The 23,235-nt window shown below is 46.3% G+C and overlaps 1 protein-coding gene across 9 annotated transcripts in view; it reads right to left on the reverse strand.

Annotated features, from left to right (window-relative positions):
* LOC137532986 (deubiquitinase DESI2-like) overlaps nt 1–23,235 on the reverse strand; it is a 248,478-nt gene that overhangs the window by 100,050 nt on the left and 125,193 nt on the right. The window contains exon 2 of one of the 9 annotated variants that reach the window (XM_068254076.1): nt 13,279–13,444. The exons of the other annotated variants lie outside the window; for them this stretch is intronic. Within the exon in view, the coding sequence (XP_068110177.1) occupies nt 13,279–13,305 (27 nt within the window). The 5' untranslated portion in view covers nt 13,306–13,444. The remainder of the gene's footprint in view (nt 1–13,278; nt 13,445–23,235) is intronic. 9 annotated transcript variants of the gene reach the window in all.

Here is a 23,235-nt window from a genome sequence, read left to right on the forward strand (position 1 = left end):
TGTGAAAGGGATTTGATACCAGTAAACAAAGAGATAAGAATTCAAATGTATACACCCAAATTTAGCAGCACTTCCCAAATAATTTGTATCTCAATTGAAAAAAAAAAAGTCACGTTAATCGATAGTGTTCCTTTAAAATGTCCCAAATTATATATATGGTATGATAGAATTTGATAGTTCATGCTGATGTGAATAGATATGGAAACCCAAATCAAATGAGGTGGAGAAAAGAAAAACAAAGTGATAGTAACCCTCAACCCAACATGGTTTGCCCATTAGGGCTTCATCACGGGTATAAAATTTGTCACAGCAGTACAATCATACAAACCATGTGCACAGTTAGCCCCATGTGGAGTATAAAGTACCATATATTGATAATTAATGATTTATATCCTAATAATTGCAAGTAAGAGCTGTATAATCACTAGTGTAGTTAGTCAGCGTTTTTTTATGTCCTACCTAAAACCTGAAATATATTACACTGACGTGTATAGGAGAGATCATGCTTGAGTGGAAGGATGCAAATAATGAACCCTGACTACAGCTCCATAGCCTAGGATGACCAAGAGGAGTAGGCAAGTATTTTTCCACATTGCTTAGGCTGTGACTGCTTGTTAGGAGGTTTTGCCATGCTTGCTGAAATGTCTTCCGTGCTTGCTGATATTGCTTCCACACGTGCTGATATTGCATGCCAAGCTACAGAATCTTTAATGTTCATTTTTCTGACTTTTACAAAAAGACATCAAAGCAAGATGGAAGTTTCTGCATTGTAGATTCAAGGATTTGACTGCAATTAGCACACACAGAAGTGGTTCAGATGCAGAAAATGCAAAGACACATCACTTCTTTGAAGAACTCTGTTTCCTTCACAGATATGTAGAGATGCACCCATAAGAATTACAATGTCATAAAAAAAAAAAAAATAAGTCATGTTGTTTGTAGGCTTTTTTTTACGCCAGGCACATGGATGAGTGGAGATACTTTGTTTTATGTAGGTTCTTTTAAAGCACATTTTTACTTAAAGGGCAACTGTAGCAAGAGGGATATGGAGGCTGACATATTTATTTCCTTTTAAGCAATACCAGTTGCCTGGCTATCCTGCTGATCCTCTGCCTCTAATACTTTTAGCCATAGACCCTGAACAAGCATGCAGCAGATCAGGTGTTTCTGACATTATTGTCAGATCTGACAAGATTAGCTGCATGCTTGTTTCTGGTGTTGTTCAGACACCACTGCAGCCAAATAGATCAGCTGGGGTGCCAGGCAACTGGTATTGTTTTAAAGGAAATAAATATGGCACCCTCCATGTTCTTATCACTTCAGTTGTCTTTTACGTGGTTAAGAAATAAGGGCTAAAGTCAACTATTCCCTCCTCATCTCGAGAAAGATTTCCTTATGTCTATTGAGCTGTAAGCTGCATGTGATGTGAAAAAATGCAAAATGCACATTAAAGACATATTTTCATAGTCTTATAAAGTGTACAGAAATAACTGGCAGAACTTTACAGCAAAAAGAAAATGATGAAGGGTCAGATGATGTCATGTGATTATTCTGTAAATCCATGTGCATGCAACTCATTGTCAAAATGTAAAGTACCGTACAGTATATACCTTAATACAAGTCGACTCCAATATTTGACCCTCTTAAGATGGATTTTTTTATTAACTCAAGTACAGTGGCGTCTCCAGGATTTTTTTTTTTGGGGGGGGGGGGTGCTATGCAGGTGCTGGACCAACTTCTGGGGTAGCTGATGACACAGCAAAAAAATGGGTGTGGCTATAACCTGCGGCACGCTTCAAAAATGGTCCTGGCCATGACTGGATGAGGGCGAAGCTAACTAATTTAAAGTGAACCCGAGGTGAGAGTGATATGGAGGCTGCCATATTTATTTCCTTTTAAACAATACTAGTTGCCTGGCAGCCCTGCTGATCTATTTGGCTGTAGTAGTGAACTGGATTACACCAGAAACAAGCATGCAGCTAATCTTGTCAGTTTTGACAATATTGTCAGAAACCCCTGACCTGCTGCATGCTTGTTCAGGGTCTATGGTTAAAGGAATTAGAGGCAGAGGACCAGCACGGCAGCCAGGCAACTGGTATTGCTTAAAAGGAGATAAATATGGCAGCCTCAATATTATTATCCCTTCAGGTTCCCTTTAAAAGTGTAACGCAAGGACAGTGGACCCAAGTTTTGGTGACCCTTTCCCCAGAAAATTCACATAATTGTGCAGGTTTTCTCAAGAAAATACACGTAATGTGAGCAGATTTGCCCAGAAAATACATTCAATCATGTCGGTAGATTTGACCAGAAAAAACGTTCAATCATGTCGGCAGATTTGACCATAAAATACGTGCAATCATGTGGCAGACTTGACCAGAAAATACGTTCAATCATGTGGCAGATTTGACCAGAAAACACTTCAATCATGTTGGCAGATTTGACTAGAAAATAAGTGCAATCAATATCGGCAGATTTGACCAGAAAATACGTGCAATCATGTGGCAGACTTGACCAGAAAATACGTTCAATCATGTGGCAGATTTGACCAGAAAACACAATCATGTGGCAGACCTGACCATAAAACACTTCAACCATGTGGCAGACTTGCCCAGAAAACACTTCATTCATGTGGCAGACTTGCCCAGAAAACACTTCAATCATGTGTCAGACATGTCCAGCAAATACACCTGTTAATAAAAAATAAAAAAAAACATTTGCTCACCTGTAGCAGACCTCCTGTCCCTCCTGGCCTCCGTCCGACGCACAGCTCCCACGATCCTCTGCCAGCCAGCAACTGAAACTCCTGCGCTGAGAACAGGGCTACGGAAAAATGGCGCCCCAAGCCCTGCACTGCAGCCTCGAAGTCTCCAGAGCAGCGCTTCGGAAGCCTTTTTACCGTAGCCCTGCTCTGCCGGTGCCGGGGAACTGACGCGGCATCCAGACGCCGAAAGTCAGTTCACGCTGGGGGGTGCTAACAGGGTGCTTGGACAAATTTAGGGGATGCTTCAGCACCCCAAAGCACCCCCCTGGTGCCACCACTGCAGTATAAGACTACCCAGCAAAATTAATGGCTGCACTTGGGGACCAGAAGGAATTAACAGCTGCACTTGAGGACCAGGAGGGGTTAATGACTGCACTGCATTCAGTATTGCAGCCATTAACCCCGTATGTCCATAAAGGGCAGCCAACAACTCCTCCAGGCCCCCAAGTGCAGCAATTAATTATTTACTCCCTGCAGCCCAGTATTCCCCCCCTCGCCCCTTATCTTGTTAATTGTTGCAGCCAGGACATCCAGACCTGCGCTTTCTTGGCATTTCCATTATCAGGAATGTGTCACTTAATACTGGGTAAATTGCTGCAAATGTCACTAATTGTACAAGTTGTATAAGTTGACCCCAATACTTTTATTTAGTGATTCAAAAGGGGAGAGATATTCCAGGAGCAGCTCACCAAGAGTTTAAAACAAACTTTTAATTCATTGCCTTTTTAAAAAAAGATAAGAACTGGTTCGGTCTCGAGAAAGCCCTGATTTGGGGGCGAAACGGCCGTCGACTCTTCCTCTGCACCTCTATACCACCTCATGTGCCTGAGAAGTATTGCTCTCCTTTTTGTCTTAATACTTTTACTGCTGCTTGGCTGATTTTTTTTTTTTAAAAGGCAATGAATGAAAAGTTTGTTTTAAACTCTTGGTTAGCTGCTCCTGGAATATCTATCCCTTTTGGAATTACTGGATTTACTATTTATATGGTTCCGGATGTTGCACCACTGCTGTGAATGTTTATGCAGTTGACTTTTAGTGTGCACTCGCCACAATTTCCCTCTACACAAAAAGTGACTTTTACAGTATTTAGTGAGTCAGACCTAAATTGCTAGACTTGTATAGAGCATATACAGTACATAGCGTATTCAGCAGTGACTGTACTCATCTGATAATCCAAAAGCATCTTCTTCTGGGCATCCCCATCCTGTCAGGCCCAAGCACCTCACTTCTTAAAGAGAAACTCCAACCAAGAATTGAACTTTATCCCAATCATTAGCTGATACCCCCTTTTACATGAGAAATCTAGTCCTTTTCACAAACAGACCATCAGGGGGCGCTGTATGACTGATATTGTGGTGAAACCCCTCCCACAAGAAACTCTGAGGACCGTGGTACTCCTGGAAGTTTCCTGTCTGTGAACCAACTGCCAAAAAAAGCGTTCAGCAGCTACATCACCTGCCAACAGTAAAAACGTCTCTATGTAATACATGTCCAAATGTAAATCAGGGATTTAAAAGATTTTACAATGGGCAAACACTGACTAAATCATTTATACATAATTATTGTAAAAAATGAAGCACTTTTTTTATTATATTATTTTTACGGGAGATCCTCTTTAACTACCATGGAAAGAAAAAAACTGCCTCAACTGCCAACCATCTTTCCGTGGCTGAAGTAAGCCCTGCTCCATCTATCTCAGGCTGGGGATTGGCTGCTAGGACAGCTGCAGATTAACACCAGAAGGACATCTGGGGAGGGTGAGACAGAGGAGGTTTCTGGGGATACCTGGCAGAAGAACCCACAAAGCAAGGGGAAATGGACAGGAGAGAGAGAGAGAGAGAGAGAGAGAGAGAGAGAGAGAGCGCAGAACCTGTCACAGGTCACACTCACAACAGAAACAAATTCCCACTCTTGTCATTTTAGTATGTGATAATATAGTCTTGCTGTTCCGTTCTTCATGTTAAATTAAATTTATCAACAGGATTACTTAAACTGCAGTATAGAAAAGCAACCACAAGATGTCACTATCTGTAAAGTGCTGTGATGATCTCTATGGTATTGTGATATCCTGTATTCATTCTGTGTTCCTCTCTGTTCTAAGTAAGCGGCACCATCTGTTGAATGTATTGAAAATCTGTGTGCAGTGTATGTGGGTGGGGGGTTCTCCCTCTCCAATCAGATTCAGATCAGAGAGGGATAGATATATTTGCCCTAATTGGGTGGCATTTCTAAAGGTATATGGGCATCTTTTGAAAGCCAGTGTGGTTCTTCTGGTTCAGGTCTGCTGTAAAAGGACCGTTACGAATTTAATTGCAAGTACAGACAGTATTCCCTCCTGCAGCTTTTAAATTAGTCCAATTGTCGGTAACACAAAAAAGAAAGATCTACAATTGTGCGAGCCTAATGTGCACTTTCAGTTTAATGTCAACAATTTGTGCTTATCAGCTTCCGTGTACCACATTGCCTGTCCATCAGTCAGCGGGAGATGTTCCTTTATCATTCTGCTGCAGCCTGTAGCTCATCATCAGAGCCCATCAATCACAGGGGAGAAACCACAACAGCTCTGCAAAATGCTGAAGCTGCTATATCTGCTGTCAGTGGTGGTTTAATATTAGCATGTGTGAGAAGACGTGGAAAAACACATATACATTTGCTTCAGCTAGTATGCATTTAGTTGCTTTACAGTATAGAGTGAACTTAAGTTATGTGCTCATGCAATACAGGATTGCAGAATTAGCTGCATTCCATGTTCATCCATTGTTTTTATGCATGTTGTTAACCCCATCTATTTTGGAATATGTATAGTAAACTGTAGGTATATACTAGGCCAGATTTATACTTTTTGTGTCCCTAGGCCAAGTATGTTGTGGCTCTCCTTTTTATGTGCACAAGTTGCGCCTCCCCCCATGTGCAGCCCCCTCTTCCATGTGTATAATGTACATACTGTAATGACGATAACATTTCTATAGTAATAATCCAAACATGTGTATAGTGCTTTTCTCCTGTCGGACTCAAAGCACTCAAGAGTAGAGTTGGGCCGAACCTCCGATTTTAGGTTCGCGAACCTGGTTCGCAAACTTCCGCGGAAGGTTCGGTTCGCGTTAAAGTTCGCGAACCGCAATAGACTTCAATGGGGATGCGAACTTTGAATAAAAAAATAATTATGCTGGCCACAAAAGTGATGGAAAAGATGTTTCAAGGGGTCTAACACCTGGAGGGGGGCATGGCGGAGTGGGATACATGCCAAAAGTCCCGGGGAAAAATCTGGATTTGACGCAAAGCAGCGTTTTAAGGGCAGAAATCACATTGAATGCTAAATGACAGGCCTAAAGTGCTTTCAAACATCTTGCATGTGTATACATCAATCAGGTAGTGTAATTAAGGTACTGCTTCACACTGACACACCAAACTCACCGTGTAACGCACCGCAAACAGCTGTTTGTGTAGTGACGGCCGTGCTGGACTGGTGCGCACCATGGCGAGAGTGCAGGTTTTGGTGGCTTTACAGCCCATATGGTCGCCTGGCTGATGTAGCTGAATGACAGAACAGTGACTGTCCAGCTGATCAAATTTGGTCTGACCACAATGAGGCAACGACCTTATTATCGTGGGTGTGCCCCCCGAGACACTCATCTAGGCACCGGTCATTGCTTCATTGTGATACGCAAGCCCCTTCACCACGGCAAGGTAATGATCACGAAGGGGAATGGGCGCATGTACATGCCTTTTCTTTTGTTGTTGCAGCTGCCCGCAGTGCAGACAGAAAAATTAGGCAGTCATGTTCACGCACCAGAAAAATTATTACAGCGGCTGCTGCTAGCAGCGGCCTAAAAAATTCAGCAATCCGCCTGGAGTCCCGGACCCTGTTGGTGGTGGCGGAGAAGGTAGTCAAGCGGCCTGCAGGCAGACATGCTGTGTGGAGGGACTGGGAGCGACTTAGTCTTCTTGGGGCAGGCCAGGCAGCCAGTCACACGGCGTGCAGGCAGAGATGCTGTGTGTGCGGGGACTGACTTAGTCTTGGGGCGGGCAGCAGCCCTCCGGGATCCATGCCTCATTCATTTTGATAAAGGTGAGGTACTTAACACTTTTGTGACTTAGGCGACTTCTCTTCTCTGTGACAATGCCTCCAGCTGCGCTGAAGGTCCTTTCTGACAGGACGCTTGCGGCAGGGCAGGAGAGAAGTTGGATGGCAAATTGGGACAGCTCTGGCCACAGGTCAAGCCTGCGCACCCAGTAGTTCAAGGGTTCCTCATCGCTGTTCACAGCAGTGTCTACATCCACACTTAAGGCCAGGTAGTCGGCTACCTGCCGTTCCAGGCGTTGGTGGAGGGTGGATCCGGAAGGGCTACGGCGAGGCGTTGGACTAAAGAACGTCCGCATGTCCGACATCACCATGAGATCGCTGGAGCGTCCTGTCTTTGACTGCGTGGACACGGGAGGAGGATTAGTGGCAGTGGTACCTTGCTGGCGTTGTGCCGTCACATCACCCTTAAAGGCATTGTAAAGCATAGTTGACAGCTGGTTCTGCATGTGCTGCATCCTTTCCACCTTCCGGTGAGTTGGTAACAGGTCCGCCACTTTGTGCCTGTACCGAGGGTCTAGTAGTGTGGCCACCCAGTACAGGTCATTCCCCTTGAGGTTTTTTATACGGGGGTCCCTCAACAGGCAGGACAGCATAAAAGACGACATCTGCACAAAGTCGGATCCAGTACCCTCCATCTCCTCTTGCTCTTCCTCAGTGACGTCAGGTAAGTCAACCTCCTCCCCCCAGCCGCGAACAATACCACGGGAAGGTTGAGCAGCACAAGCCCCTTGCGATGCCTGCTGAGGTTGTTCTCCTGCCGCTGTCCCCTCCTCCTCCTCCTCCTTCTCCTCCCCCAAAGAAACACCTTGCTCATCATCCTCTGAGTCTGACTCGTCTTCTGCACACGACTTCTCTTCTTCCTCCTCCTCCCCCCTCTGTGCTGCCGCATGTGTTGAGGAAACAGCTGGGTCTGATGAAAATTGGTCCCATGCCTGTTCCTGCCGTAACGGTTCCCGGTCACGCTCATTCACAGCTTCATCCGCCACTCTACGCACAGCACGCTCCAAGAAGTAAGCGTAGGGAATTAAGTCGCTGATGGTGCCCTCACTGCGGCTCGCCAGGTTGGTCATCTCCTCAAACGGCCGCATGAGCCTGCATGCATTTTCCATCAGTGTCCAGTTGTCGGGCCAGAACATCCCCATCTTCCCAGACTGTTTCATTCTACTGTAGTTGTAGAGGTAGTGGGTCACGGCTTTCTTCTGTTCTAGCAGGCGGGAGAACATGAGCAGGGTCGAGTTCCAGCGAGTCGGGCTATCGCAAATGAGGCGTCTCACCGGCATGTTGTTTTTGCGCTGAATTTCCGCAAAGCGTGCCATGGCTGTGTAAGACCGCCTCAAATGCCCACAGAACTTCCTGGCCTGCTTCAGGACATTCGCTAAGCCAGGGTACTTTGCCACAAATCTTTGAACCACTAGATTCATGACATGTGCCATGCAGGGTATGTGTGTCAGCTTCCCCATATGCAAAGCGGCAAGCAGATTACTGCCGTTGTCGCACACCACGTTGCCTATCTCCAGGTGGTGCGGGGTCAGCCACTCATCCACCTGTTTCTTAAGAGCAGCCAGGAGAGCTGCTCCAGTGTGACTCTCCGCTTTGAGACAAGACATGTCTAAGATGGCGTGACACCGTCTTACCTGGCATGCAGCATAGGCCCTGCGGAGCTGGGGCTGTGTAGCTGGAGAGGAGAACTGCCACTCAGCCAAGGAGGAGGAGGACAGCGAAGAGCATGTAGCAGTAGGAGAGGAGGTGGCAGGAGGCCTGCCTGCAAGCCGTGGAGGTGTCACAATTTGGTGCGCTGCGCCCTGCTTGCCATCGTTCACCACCAGCTTCGCTTGCCTCAGACAAATCCAAACTTGCACCATCAGTAGGTCCTTCATCCTCCTGACACGTTACATCCATAGTGTTGCCGCGTAACTCAGACATATGAGCTGGTGAAAATTCATCTGGCTGTAACAACAATGGCTGTGCATCAGTGATTTCACCACTAAATAATTCTTGCGAAGTGTCAAATGCAGCGGAAGTGGTGCTAGTAGTAGCGCTGGTGGCTGAGCAAGATGAGGTGTTCTGTGTCGCTAAATACTCAACCACGTCCTGACAATCTTGGGAGGTGATGGGACGTGCCTTCTTCCGAGCACTGTACTGTGGGCCAGGTCCACACGAAATTACATTTACACGACCTCGCGCAGACCTGCCGGGTGGCCTTCCTCTGGCTCTGGCACTACCTCTTCCTCTACCTGTTTTGTCCATATCGGGTATGCACGGAGTGGTATATCACACTGCGTGCACTCACGTAGGTAGGTGGGTTCACTTAACTGCACAGGTATGCGCACTGATGCGGTGGGTTCACTGAACAGAACAGGTATACAGTGGCGGGTTCACAGAACAGGTATGCAGTGGCAGGTTCACTGAACACAACAGGTATGCAGTGGCAGGTTCACTGAACACAACAGGTATGCAGTGGCGGGTTCACTGAACAGGTATACAGTGGCGGGTTCACTAAACAGAACAGGTATACAGTGGCGGGTTCACTAAACAGAACATGTATACAGTGGCGGGTTCACAGAACAGGTATGCAGTGGCAGGTTCACTGAACACAACAGGTATACAGTGGCGGGTCCACTGAACAGAACAGGTATGCAGTGGCGGGTTCACTAAACAGAACAGGTATACAGTGGTGGGTTCACAGAACAGATATGCAGTGGCAGGTTCACTGAACACAACAGGTATGCAGTGGCGGGTTCACTGAACAGGTATACAGTGGCGGGTCCACTGAACAGAACAGGTATGCAGTGGCGGGTTCACTAAACAGAACAGGTATACAGTGGCAGGTTCACTAAACAGAACAGGTATACAGTGGCGGGTTCACAGAACAGGTATGCAGTGGCAGGTTCACTGAACACAACAGGTATGCAGTGGCGGGTTCACTGAACAGGTATACAGTGGCGGGTCCACTGAACAGAACAGGTATGCAGTGGCGGGTTCACTGAACAGGTATACAGTGGCGGGTCCACTGAACAGAACAGGTATGCAGTGGCGGGTTCACTAAACAGAACAGGTATGCAGTGGCGGGTTCACTAAACAGAACAGGTATACAGTGGCGGGTTCACAGAACAGGTATGCAGTGGCAGGTTCACTGAACACAACAGGTATGCAGTGGCGGGTTCACTGAACAAGTATACAGTGGCGGGTCCACTGAACAGAACAGGTATGCAGTGGCGGGTTCACTAAACAGAACAGGTATACAGTGGCGGGTTCACAGAACAGGTATGCAGTGGCAGGTTCACTGAACACAACAGGTATGCAGTGGCGGGTTCACTGAACAGGTATACAGTGGCGGGTCCACTGAACAGAACAGGTATGCAGTGGCGGGTTCACTGAACAGGTATACAGTGGCGGGTCCACTGAACAGAACAGGTATGCAGTGGCGGGTTCACTAAACAGAACAGGTATACAGTGGCGGGTTCACTAAACAGAACAGGTATACAGTGGCGGGTTCACAGAACAGGTATGCAGTGGCAGGTTCACTGAACACAACAGGTATGCAGTGGCGGGTTCACTGAACAGGTAAACAGTGGCGGGTCCACTGAACAGAACAGGTATGCAGTGGCGGGTTCACTAAACAGAACAGGTATACAGTGGCGGGTTCACAGAACAGGTATGCAGTGGCAGGTTCACTGAACACAACAGGTATGCAGTGGCGGGTTCACTGAACAGGTATACAGTGGCGGGTCCACTGAACAGAACAGGTATGCAGTGGCGGGTTCACTGAACAGGTATACAGTGGCGGGTCCACTGAACAGAACAGGTATGCAGTGGCGGGTTCACTAAACAGAACAGGTATACAGTGGCGGGTTCACTAAACAGAACAGGTATACAGTGGCGGGTTCACAGAACAGGTATGCAGTGGCAGGTTCACTGAACACAACAGGTATGCAGTGGCGGGTTCACTGAACAGGTATACAGTGGCAGGTCCACTGAACAGAACAGGTATGCAGTGGCGGGTTCACTAAACAGAACAGGTATACAGTGGCGGGTTCACTAAACAGAACAGGTATACAGTGGCGGGTTCACAGAACAGGTATGCAGTGGCAGGTTCACTGAACATAACAGGTATGCAGTGGCGGGTTCACTGAACAGGTATACAGTGGCGGGTCCACTGAACAGAACAGGTATGAAGTGGCGGGTTCACTGAACAGGTATGCAGTGGTGGGTTCACAGAACAGGTATGCAGTGGTGGGTTCACAGCACAGGTATGCAGTGGTGGGTTCAATGAACAGGTATACAGTGGCGGGTCCACTGAACAGAACAGGTATGCAGTGGCAGGTTCACTGAACAGGTATGCAGTGGTGGGTTCACAGCACAGGTATGCAGTGGTGGGTTCACAGAACAGGTATGCAGTGGTGGGTTCACAGCACAGGTATGCAGTGGTGGGTTCAATGAACAGGTATACAGTGGCGGGTCCACTGAACAGAACAGGTATGCAGTGGCAGGTTCACTGAACAGGTATGCAGTGGTGGGTTCACAGCACAGGTATGCAGTGGTGGGTTCACAGCACAGGTATGCAGTGGTGGGTTCAATGAACAGGTATACAGTGGCGGGTCCACTGAACAGAACAGGTATGCAGTGGCAGGTTCACTGAACAGGTATGCAGTGGTGGGTTCACAGCACAGGTATGCAGTGGTGGGTTCACTGAACAGGTATGCAGTGGTGGGTTCACAGCACAGGTATGCAGTGGTGGGTTCACAGCACAGGTATGCAGTGGTGGGTTCACAGCACAGGTATGCAGTGGTGGGTTCACAGAACAGGTATGCAGCCAGACAGGAACAAGTTAAGCCTAACTAATCTTTCCCTGAGAGACAGTCTGCAGCAGCTCGCCCTACTCTCACTAACGCAGGCAGCACACGAGTGACCATAATGGCCGCCGCTGCCTGCCTTATATAAGGGGGGGGGGGGCTCCAGGGGCTAGTGTAGCCTAATTGGCTACACTGGGCCTGCTGACTGTGATGTAGAGGGTCAAAGTTGACCCTCCATGTGCATTATGGGGCGAACCGAACTTCCGCAAAGGTTCGCCTGCGGGACGCGAACGCGAACCACTGAAGTTCGCATGGAACCGTTCGCAGGCGAACCGTTCGGCCCAACTCTACTCAAGAGCTGCAGCCACTGGGACGCGCTCAGGAGGCCACTCTGCAGTGTTAGGGAGTCTTGCCTTGAACTCCTTACTGAATAGGTACTGACCCTAGCCAGGATTCGAACCCCGGTCTCCCAGGTCAAAGGCAGCACCCTTAACCAGTACACTACCCAGTCCCTGTAGCCCCTCTCTTTCATGAAGAGCTCCCTTGGGCATCACTTTCCCTTTTTCATGAGTTGCTCCCCAATTCCAGACTCCTCTTTCATATCTAACAATCCCTCTTTCATGTTCAGATGCCCCTTTGTGGCCTTTCCAGAGATCCAGCCCTGTGTATATACGCCCTGTGTTTATACACAAGAGTCATCTAGAAAGTAACAGCTAGTTGGTTAAGGGCTCTTTCACACCAAGATGTTGCGTTTTAGGGGACGTTAAGGTCGCATAACGTGCCCCTAACACAACGCATGGTGGTGTTGAAGTTGGATGTCAGATCTAGCCGCGTTATGCGGCTCTTGGTGCGCCATTTTCGTTCTATACTGATAGAACAAAAACGGCGCATGCATCAAAAGACTGTGGAGACCACGTGATCGGAACACTCCGCATCACGTGGTCCCGCCAGCCAATCATCGCACCAAGCGGCCGCTCCAGGAAGTAAACACGTTACGTCAGCACAGTGCAGTGAATATTAATTAGCCGTGTGGCTAGTCACAAAAGCGGACTCTCCCCTCCTCCTCTCCTGCACTGAATATCACAGCATAGGGCCGGAGGAGGACACAGAGCCATGTCAGCTATATATATAATCACAATCTCAATAGCAAATACAACAAAAACGGCGCATGCTTCAAAAAAAAAAAAAAAACAACAGACATTACAGAGCATGTGCAAGCAGTGTAACACAGCAAAGTAGGAGCATAATGCACAGCATGCTGCACTTTCATTAAACATGCAGCGTTATACTCTGATGCAACGTGTGTACTGTGAACAGCACATTGATTTTTCAGTGCTGTGAGTTGGGCTGCGTTACAGGTTGCTGTAACGTGGGACTTTAACGTCCCACTGTGAAAGCAGCCTTAATCTGCCACACAAAGCGTTCTTTCGGTGTAATTTAACTTGCATCTGTCAGGTTAAACTCTTCTCCCCCTGAACTGCTTGTCTCATGACTATAGAATGTTGGTAACTGTTTGTTCAGCAGTATTAACATGAAGCCCCCCACCCATCCTCAATTCCTCCAACTCATAGGTAAGGAGTGTCATGCTACTTCAACAAAGTGATTGAAACAGACAAACAGGTATTGGCCAGTCAACCAACCAGGGCTTGCTTGTCTTCGTCTTTCATTCATTCCATCTGCCATAATGAATTGTATACTCAATAGAAGTGTTTTGGGCAATTCAGTTTCTTTGCGTGGTCTTGCCTTTCATCATGCGTCTTGTTCTGATGATGACAGCATGTGAGAACAGCTGAGTATTTGTACACTCTACAGACAAGAGAATGACAGGGAACTTGTTATGTTTTGCTTCTGGATAAGTTATTTACATAAGAATTAACAAGAAGATGTTTCTCTCAGGTGAGAAGACAAGGGATAGAATAAATTATTCACTGTGGTAACACAGCGGTGGGCTATCCTTTTTTGCATATCTTCATCCACTTGGAACACATTGCTAAGCCATGTGGGATAGACATGCATTAATACAGGGCTTTCCCACCCACTTCACATTGTAAGTCATATTTAAAGCTGGCCTCCAAACAATTACCTAACTATACACATATAATACAGCATGGGGCTGATTTTCTTAAAGGACCACTATCTTAAAAAATGAAAAAATTTACAATACATACCAGATGTAAATTTCTCCGAGAGTAAAATTAGCTATAAATTACTTTTATTCCTGTGTTGCTGTAAAACCAGAAAAGGTCTGGCAGATCTAATAGATTTTGGAATAGCCCATCTCCTCATGGATGAATCTCATTATTTCCTCTGGAAAAGATCTATAAAAAGATCTTTCCCAAATCAGATTTTTTTTGGCAATTGGATTGAACAACTGCTACTAAAAAAGAAAACTCTGAGAATCCCCCATGAATAGATGGACTAATCCAAAATGTGTCAGATCTGTCAGACTTCTACTGATTATTGTAAGCAACCGCAACATAGGAGGAACGTATTTTATAGCTTGTTTTACTCTGGAACAGATGTACTGTAAATTTTATACATATTCATATACATGCATTTTAAATTTTACAATTTTTCGCGATAGTGATCCTTTAAGGATTGTGCAACAATGATTGTTTGTTGCTCACTGGGTCCATGAGTCATTTCCTTGTCTGGATGTTCTGGACCAAGTACTGGACAATTCACTAAACTTTACTCCAGTTTTTAATCATTAAGTTAAGGGTTTAATTCCACCCATGCTCAAGCAGCTTGGTTCTACTCGGCACATGTGGCCCATACTTGCACATGTGCAATAAGCATGCGATTGTACATGGACAGGAACATGACAGTGAAGTACTAGAGAGTCCCGCACTGGAATGGTGATGAACTCAAGAAGGATCTGTGAAGCTTCTGGACCATCCAGAGGCGACTCACTGCTTAGCTAAGTATGTAACTTTTAGGCTGGGAGCACCCTTAGTTGCATCAGTGATATCCTGGGCGTTTTCAGGTGTTTGCGGCACTCTAAATTTAAGATTGTGTTTTGCATACACAATTTTCCATTATTGTCTGTGATTTTTGGATTGGGGCAAAGTGCACTGCAATAGGAAATGTGCGCATTGTGTGGAAAAAAGCAGAGAGCTTCCACTTTTTTCGAGTGTGGGAAAAAACACAAATGACAAGAGATTCCCAAATAAGCCCTTTGTGCGGAAAAAAAGCCACAGTTCTCTTTGGCGTGCTCCTAGCCTTAAAGGGAACCTGAAGCGAGTAACATTATTTAAAATAAACACATGACGAAGCTGCAAATGAATATTACATACTAACCTCACCGCCAGTTCCTCTCAGAAGCTCACCATTTTCTTCTTACAGTGATCCCTTCCAGTTCGGACAATATTTTGGCAGAACTGAAATATACCAGTTGCTGTCAGTTATTTATCAGCAGCTGTCAGTTACAACTGAATGTGCAAGGTAATATCCATGTTGATCCATGATACATGATACAATTTGCTGAATGATCGATTACAATGCTTCAGCATTATGTTGCCATGGCAACAGTGACGCTGGGCTGTGCACAAAACTACAGTGAGCGGCAGTGGGCATGTTGCAGGCTGTGGACATGTGGGCATGGTGCACGCAGCCAGGTCAGGACCAGGGCTCCCCGAGCATCGAGCAGCTATAGGTCTCCATAGCAGCGATATGGCTGCTATACCGATCCTTGCTTCAGGAGACCTGTGTTGAACTCATGCAAGTATTGCGTGAGTTCAGCTGCTTTGGCTGGGAACGCCCCCTCCTCCTCCCAACTCTGTGTTCCCATGAATACTGTGGCATGGGACAAAAAACGCCGAGGCGCTAGAGTTGCTGGGGACCAGCATTTTTAAATTGTTAAAGAAATAAAGTATAAAAACAAAAACAAAAAAAAACATTTTGGGGGGAAGATTGCCCTAAAAGCTATAAATAGGGGACACATTTTTTAATTGAGCTAAAGTTCACCTCGGATCCACTGCGCAAGGAGATATACAACTGTGTAAAAAACAATTAAAATGAGAAAAGAGGAGGTGGCTTACATCAAGAATGACAACTTCATATAACAAATGACAGTTTATTATGCACTGGCAACATGTTTAATGAGTTTAAGCTCACTTTAATAGGCCAAATAAAGTGCCATCCAATAGATTCAGCCAATCAAAAGGCGCCTCTCTGGCTGATTCTATTGGACAGCATTTTATGTGGCCTTCAGAAGTGAGCTTAAGGTGGCCACTAATGAAACAATTTGTTGAACGATCAATTACGAACGATTCTTCGTATGAAGGATCATGAATGATTTGTTTTGGACCACTAATCGACAAAAATCTCCTAACCAATCCGATCAGATTGATCGAATTGAACCGAAATTTGGATTGATTTCATTAATCTGATCGTTTAGGAGATTTTAGTCCATTAGTGGTCGCAAACGATCATTCATAATAAGAATCGTTCGTAATCGATCATTCAGCAAATTGTATCATTAGTGGCCACCTTTAGACTCACAAAACGCATTGCCAGAGCATAAAAAAGACTGTCATTTTTTATATGAAGATGCCATTTTTGAGGTAAGCCACCTGCTTTTTTCCCATTTTAGTTGTTTATAACAGTTATATATCCTTGGGCACCTCTTACTCCCCCAACAGCTCCCCCCTCCCGCTATTGAATATGCCGCCTGGAGACTTGGGCGCAGGATAAACCCGATATACGGCTTACTCTGCTTATGCACAAGTCCTGGAGGCGTTAGTGACTATTCCTCCTCCAGGTCAACATGCATAGTGGGGAATAATGTAATTTGGCTTCCAGCTATTGCTGGCGGCCGAACTACAGTGTTTTAAAAGTAATTTAAGCTCCGTCTTCTGACGGTGCCGAAGTTACTCAATGAGCGCTGCTATAGGCGTAGTTCCTATTATGGCCTATGGTGGCGCCGGCTGCGCCCAAGTCTCCTGCTCTGTTTTAAAGGGAACCTAAACTGAGAAGGATATAGATGTTTCCTTTTAAAATAATACCAGTTTCCTGACTCTCCTTCTGATCCTGTGTTTCTAATACTTTCAGCCATAGCCCCTCAACAAGCATGGAGATCAGGTGCTCTGACTGAAGTCAGACTGGATTAACTGCATGCTTGTTCCAGGTGTGTGATTCAGCCACTACTGCAGCCAACGAGATTAGCAGGACTGACAAGCAACTGGTATTGTTTAAAAGGAAACATCCATATCCCTCTCAGTTAAGGTTCCCTTTACACAGCATTCGTCGTTTACGATGGTGGTAAACTACTACACTATACTTGCTCTTGGTGTCTTTGTGTCTATGGAAGGCTACTGGTTATCCTCTGGAACATAATTTTGCCTTCTTAAAGTGTACCAGAGCTGAAAAGTAAAAAGATTTCATACATACCTGGGGCTTCCTCCATCCACCTGGATCGCTCCCACGCCGCTGTCCTCCGATGTCTGCAGCTCCGGTACCGGGTGTCCGCACTTCCGTCAGTCGGAGCCAATCTAGCGTAGGAGAAGTGGGCTGTTTGTGTATCTCTCCAGCAGCGCTGGAGAGAAACGTAGAGGGCGCACTTCTTCTGCGTCGCTAGCTGCGATGACGGAAGTGCGGGGACCCGGTTCCTGGCACTGCAGACATCGGAGGACGGCGGCGTGGGAGCGATCCAGGCGGATGGGGCTGGAGGAAGCCCCAGGTATGTATAAAATCTTTTTACTTTAGTCAGCTCTGAGTCCCTTTAAAGGGACTCCGAGCAGTGCAGAAACCATGGAAAGATGGATATCATTTTAAAGCTCTCTTTCTCCTCTTTCCAATGAAATATAAACCGCCGCCCTACGCCTTTTAGTTTTCGCTATTTTCGCGATTGAAATTGCCACGGCCGCGATTTCGATCGTGAAAATAGAGAAAACTAAAAGGCATAGGGCGACGATTTAGGGGTCGTCAGAAAGAGAAGAAAGAGAGCTTTAAAATTATATCCATCTTTCCATAGTTAAATTGTATTACACAGGGCGACTTTTTCTGCTGAATGGAGCTGCTGACTTTGAGAAAAAGTCGGCTTGTGTAATACAATGTAACTATGGAAAGATGGATATAATTTTAAAGCTCTCTTTCTCCTCTTTCTGACGACCCCTAAATCGTCGCCCTATGCCTTTTAGTTTTCTCTATTTTCGCGATCGAAGTCGCGGCAGCGGCAATTTTAATCACGAAAATAGCGAAAACTAAAAGGCATAGGGCGGCGGTTTATATATAATAATAATAATAATGGTAGTATTTGTATAGCGCCTTTCTCCTGTCGGACTCAAAGCGCTTGCGAGGCAGCCACTAGAGCGCACTCAGTAGGCAGTAGATATATAATTGGAAAGAGGAGAAAGAGAGCTTTAAAATGATATGCATCTTCCCATAGTTTCTGCACTGCTCGGAGTCCCTTTAAAGCAGATTCTTATGATACATCACTCCCAAATAAATAAATCATTTCTTAAAAGCCAGACACATGTACATCCAGAACCGCAAGTGTATAGTGAGCCTATAGCTTCTAAATTCAGCGGCCCGCCTCATTCACCTCTCCACACGCTCTTCCGATGCAGCCCCACTGTGCCGTTCTCTCCACTGGTTACCCATTACCCAGAGGATCCAGTTCAAACTCCTGACTCTGACTCTAACGTACAAAGCCCTCCATGGGTTGTGCCCTCCATACATCTCATCACTAATCTCAAGATATTGTCCCTCCCGCAACCTCCGCTCCTCCCAAGAAATTCACCTGGCCTCTAAGCTGATCACCTCCTCTCATGCTCGCATCCAAGACTTTACACGAGCATCACCCCTTATTTGGAACTCTCTTCCACAGCCTGTACTCCAAACCTGGACATCTTCAAACGCACTCTTACAACACACCTTTTCATACAAGCTTATAACATTCTATAGCCCTTATTTACTTATCTGACACAATGTAATCAGAGGCAAAAGGTCACTGCCTCATCCATCCTCCACCCCCTTACCTAGTGTGTCCCCCACAACCCATTAGATAGTAAGCTTGCAAGGGCAGGGTCCTCCTCCTAATGTTTACTGGTTTTGTGCTGCTTGGAACTCTGTTGTACATTTTGTTAGTGTATCTATGTTCCCCTTGTCATCTTATTGTGCTTTGTAAAGCGCTGCGGAATATGTTGGCGCTATATAAATTTAAAATAAAAATAATAATAATAGCTTATCAATTTTACAAATCCACACCAATCCAATACACTTCCAGCAGTGTTTAGCATGTTTAGCATCGCTTTTGTTTAGTAAGAGGGCTTTTCGGTCTCTTTTAACCTCTTATCCTCTCCTCTGGGTCACCATGGGCTATTTGGGTACATTGTATCCTCTGGAAATCATCTCACATTTGAGTAATATAATCACTAAGTATTCAGAAAATGTATGGAATTCAGTGTAGCACCATCCATGAGAGAAATAAAACTGAAAAATATGCTTCAAAGTCACAGTTGATGTTGAAATAGGCAGAAACGATTTTACCAGTATTTCCTGAAAGGGAAAACGAGGTGAGAGATATATGGATACTAACATATTTATTTCCTTTTAAATAATGCACATTGCCTGGCTGTCCTGCTGATCCTCTGCCTCTTTCTTTAAACCATGCACCCTGAACAAGCATGCAGATCAATTGTCTGTGACAAATCTGACAAGATTAGCTGCATGCTTGTTTCAGGTATGTGATTTACTGACTAGAAAGATCAGCAGAAGCAATAGCAGTAGTCCCCAGGCTCAACTGCAAAAGTTCACCAGGAAGTCAACCAGTATACACTCGGATCCACCAGGAGTGTGAAGAGATACCACAAGGAAAAAAGGGATAACTGGGTCTCCACCTGGATTTATGCAATGATAGCTTGTATCTTTTATTACACCATAGTAGCAAAAACACGACGTTTCAGCCACACAGCCTTTATCAAGTGTTACTAAATAACAGCCAAACCACACATATATAACAAAATTAAAACACACCCCAATTAAGCTTGTACCTGCCCCCATTGGGGTGTGTTTTAATTTTGTTATATATGTGTGGTTTGGCTGTTATTTGGTAACTTTTGTTATTATATACAGTATGTGTGGTTTGGCTGTTATTTGGTAACACTTGATAAAGGCTGTGTGGCTGAAACGTTGTGTTTTTGCTACTATGGTGTAATAAAAGATACAAGCTATCATTGCATAAATCCAGGTGGAGACCCAGCTATCCCTTTTTACCTTGTAGAAAGATCAGCAGGACTGCCAGGCAACTGGTATCAGGGGCATGTCTGGGGAAAATAGACTGAAATCCGCCCTGGGATAGAGAAGGAGGGGGAGGAGTCGCAATCCTAAAAATTGAAGGTTTAGTCTCAGTTACACTGGTTGTGTCCAAGTTGAAGTGAAGCATGACCTGTACAGATTTCCTAAATAACAGTTGGGCAGCTTGTCCCCCCAAATAATGTAACCAGGGAGAAGAATGCCCCCAAATAAAACTAGAATCTACAGTAGATGTAGAACGTCAGGGATGCTATGGAGCAGCACCCCTAGTACAATGCGTCCATAGCACAAGCCATACGTGTACCCCTGTAGATACGCCTCAGACTGGTATTGTTTAAAAGGAAATAAATATAGTATCCTCCATAACAACAACAACAAATAATATTTGTAAAGCGCTTTTCTCCCGTGGGACTCAAAGCGCATAAGCATGGCTCCGACCATCGTGGTACAGAGGAAGAATTTTATAAGTCTGGAAATGCCAGGCTAAACAGGTGGCTTTTCAGTCTGGATTTGAATAGCTCTAGGGATGGTGCTCCAGACCTTGTCTCAGATCCTACATAGGTCTCACACCTCAGATTCCTTTAAAAACAAGCGAGGGAAATGCACAAAGATTGCAGGTCTGCTTTCAGCAGTCTGGGTGCAGACCGGCAAGTAGAAGAAGGGGGGGGGGGAGGCAGAAGGACATAACCACTAGGTAGCCGGTGATGTGCGGTGCAGCCAAATGAAAAAAGAAAGAAGGTTACAAACCCGATCACCTTCCTTGACTCCTCCTGGGCTGCCTGGCTCCGACGTCAATTCATCATCACATCACTAGAGTTGGGCCGAACGGTTCGCCGGCGAACCTGGTTCGCGCGAACCTAGGTGGTTCGCGTGCGGGTACCGCACGCGAACTTTATTGCGGAAAAGTTCGCCCCATTGCGGTTCGCCCCATAATGCACTGAGGGTCAACTTTGACCCTCTACATCACAGTCAGCAGGCCCAGTGTAGCCAATTAGGCTACACTAGCCCCTGGAGCCCCACCCCCCCTTATATAGGCAGGCAGCGGCGGCCGTGGCCACTCGTGTGCCTGCATTAGTTAGAGTAGGGCGAGCTACTGCAGTCTCTCATAGGGAAAGATTAGTTAGCCTTAGCTTGTCCCTGGCTGCATACCTGTTCATTGATCCTGCCACTGCATACCTGTTCATTGATCCTGCCACTGCATACCTGTTCATTGATCCTGCCACTGCATACCTGTTCATTGATCCTGCCACTGCATACCTGTTCAGTGATCCTGCCACTGCATACCTGTTCATTGATCCTGCCACTGCATACCTGTTCATTGATCCTGCCACTGCATACCTGTTCATTGATCCTGCCACTGCATACCTGTTCATTGATCCTGCCACTGCATACCTGTTCATTGATCCTGCCACTGCATACCTGTTCATTGATCCTGCCACTGCATACCTGTTCAGTGATCCTGCCACTGCATACCTGTTCATTGATCCTGCCACTGCATACCTGTTCTGTGAACCCACCACTGCATACCTGTTCTGTTCAGTGGACCCGCCACTGTATACCTGTTTAGTGAACCCGCCACTGCATACCTGTTCTGTTCAGTGGACCCGCCACTGTATACCTGTTCAGTGGACCCGCCACTGCATACCTGTTCTGTTCAGTGAACCCGCCACTGCATACCTGTTCTGTTCAGTGGAGTTTGGTGTGTCAGTGTGAAGCAGTACCTTAATTACACTCCCTGATTGATGTATACACATGCAAGATGTTTTAAAGCACTTTAGGCCTGTCATTTAGCATTCAATGTGATTTCTGCCCTTAAAACGCTGCTTTGCGTCAAATCCAGATTTTTCCCGGTGACTTTTGGCGTGTATCCCACTCCGCCATGCCCCCCTCCAGGTGTTAGACCCCTTGAAACATCTTTTCCATCACTTTTGTGGCCAGCATAATTTTTTTTTTTTTTCAAAGTTCGCATCCCCATTGAAGTCTATTGCGGTTCGCGAACTTTAACGCGAACCGAACCTTCCGCGAAAGTTCGCGAACCCGGTTCGCGAACCTAAAATCGGAGGTTCGGCCCAACTCTACACATCACCACCGTGTGATGACACCTGATGTCCTATAGCGGTACTGCAGGCTGTCAGTGCGCGGCGCTCATGGAGGAGTCTGCTTTCTGCGCTTTCTTCCCCTGTGTGTTTTCCTGGTCCCTGCTTCCTCCTGGATGAGCGGCTGGTCACTACTAGTAAGATCTTCTTGTGACCTGTAGCTGCGTGTCTGTCCATAAAGAGTAAAGGTTTGCGTGTCCACGGGGGTGGTGGACAATTTTTACACTGTCGCCCTGGTAGTGTTGGGCGAACAGTGTTCGCCACTGTTCGGGTTCTGCAGAACATCACCCTGTTCGGGTGATGTTCGAGTTCGGCCGAAAACCTGACGGTGCTCGGCCAAACCGTTCGGCCATATGGCCGAACTAAGAGCGCATGGCCGAACGTTCCCCGAACGTTCGGCTAGCGCTGTGATTGGCCGAACGGGTCACGTGGTTCGGACCCGAACGCGCTCTGATTGGCCGAACTGTCACGTGGTTCGGGTAAATAAATACCCGAACCACGTCATATCTCCGCCATTTGTCTGTGGGTTTAGCTTTGGGTAGGCAGGCAGGGTAGTTCGCGCTCCAGCCACGCTAGCCAGGGTCCCCCCCAGTCATTGTGTGTCACTGCTGGGAACAGTAGTACACCGCTCGTTCAGCCACACTATATAGCATTCTGTGTACTGTTCTGTGTCTGCTGGGAACAGTGGTACACCGCTCGTTCAGCCACACTATATAGCATTCTGTGTACTGTTCTGTGTCTGCTGGGAACAGTAGTACACCGCTCGTTCAGCCACACTATATAGCATTCTGTGTACTGTTCTGTGTCTGCTGGGAACAGTAGTACACCGCTCGTTCAGCCACACTATATAGCATTCTGTGTACTGTTCTGTGTCTGCTGGGAACAGTAGTACACCGCTCGTTCAGCCACACTATATAGCATTCTGTGTACTGTTCTGTGTCTGCTGGGAACAGTGGTACACCGCTCGTTCAGCCACACTATATAGCATTCTGTGTACTGTTCTGTGTCTGCTGGGAACAGTGGTACACCGCTCGTTCAGCCACACTATATAGCATTCTGTGTACTGTTCTGTGTCTGCTGGGAACAGTAGTACACCGCTCGTTCAGCCACACTATATAGCATTCTGTGTACTGTTCTGTGTCTGCTGGGAACAGTAGTACACCGCTCGTTCAGCCACACTATATAGCATTCTGTGTACTGTTCTGTGTCTGCTGGGAACAGTAGTACACCGCTCGTTCAGCCACA

Source organism: Hyperolius riggenbachi, chromosome 9, assembly GCF_040937935.1.
Source record: "Hyperolius riggenbachi isolate aHypRig1 chromosome 9, aHypRig1.pri, whole genome shotgun sequence".
NCBI classification, from domain to species: domain Eukaryota; kingdom Metazoa; phylum Chordata; class Amphibia; order Anura; family Hyperoliidae; genus Hyperolius; species Hyperolius riggenbachi.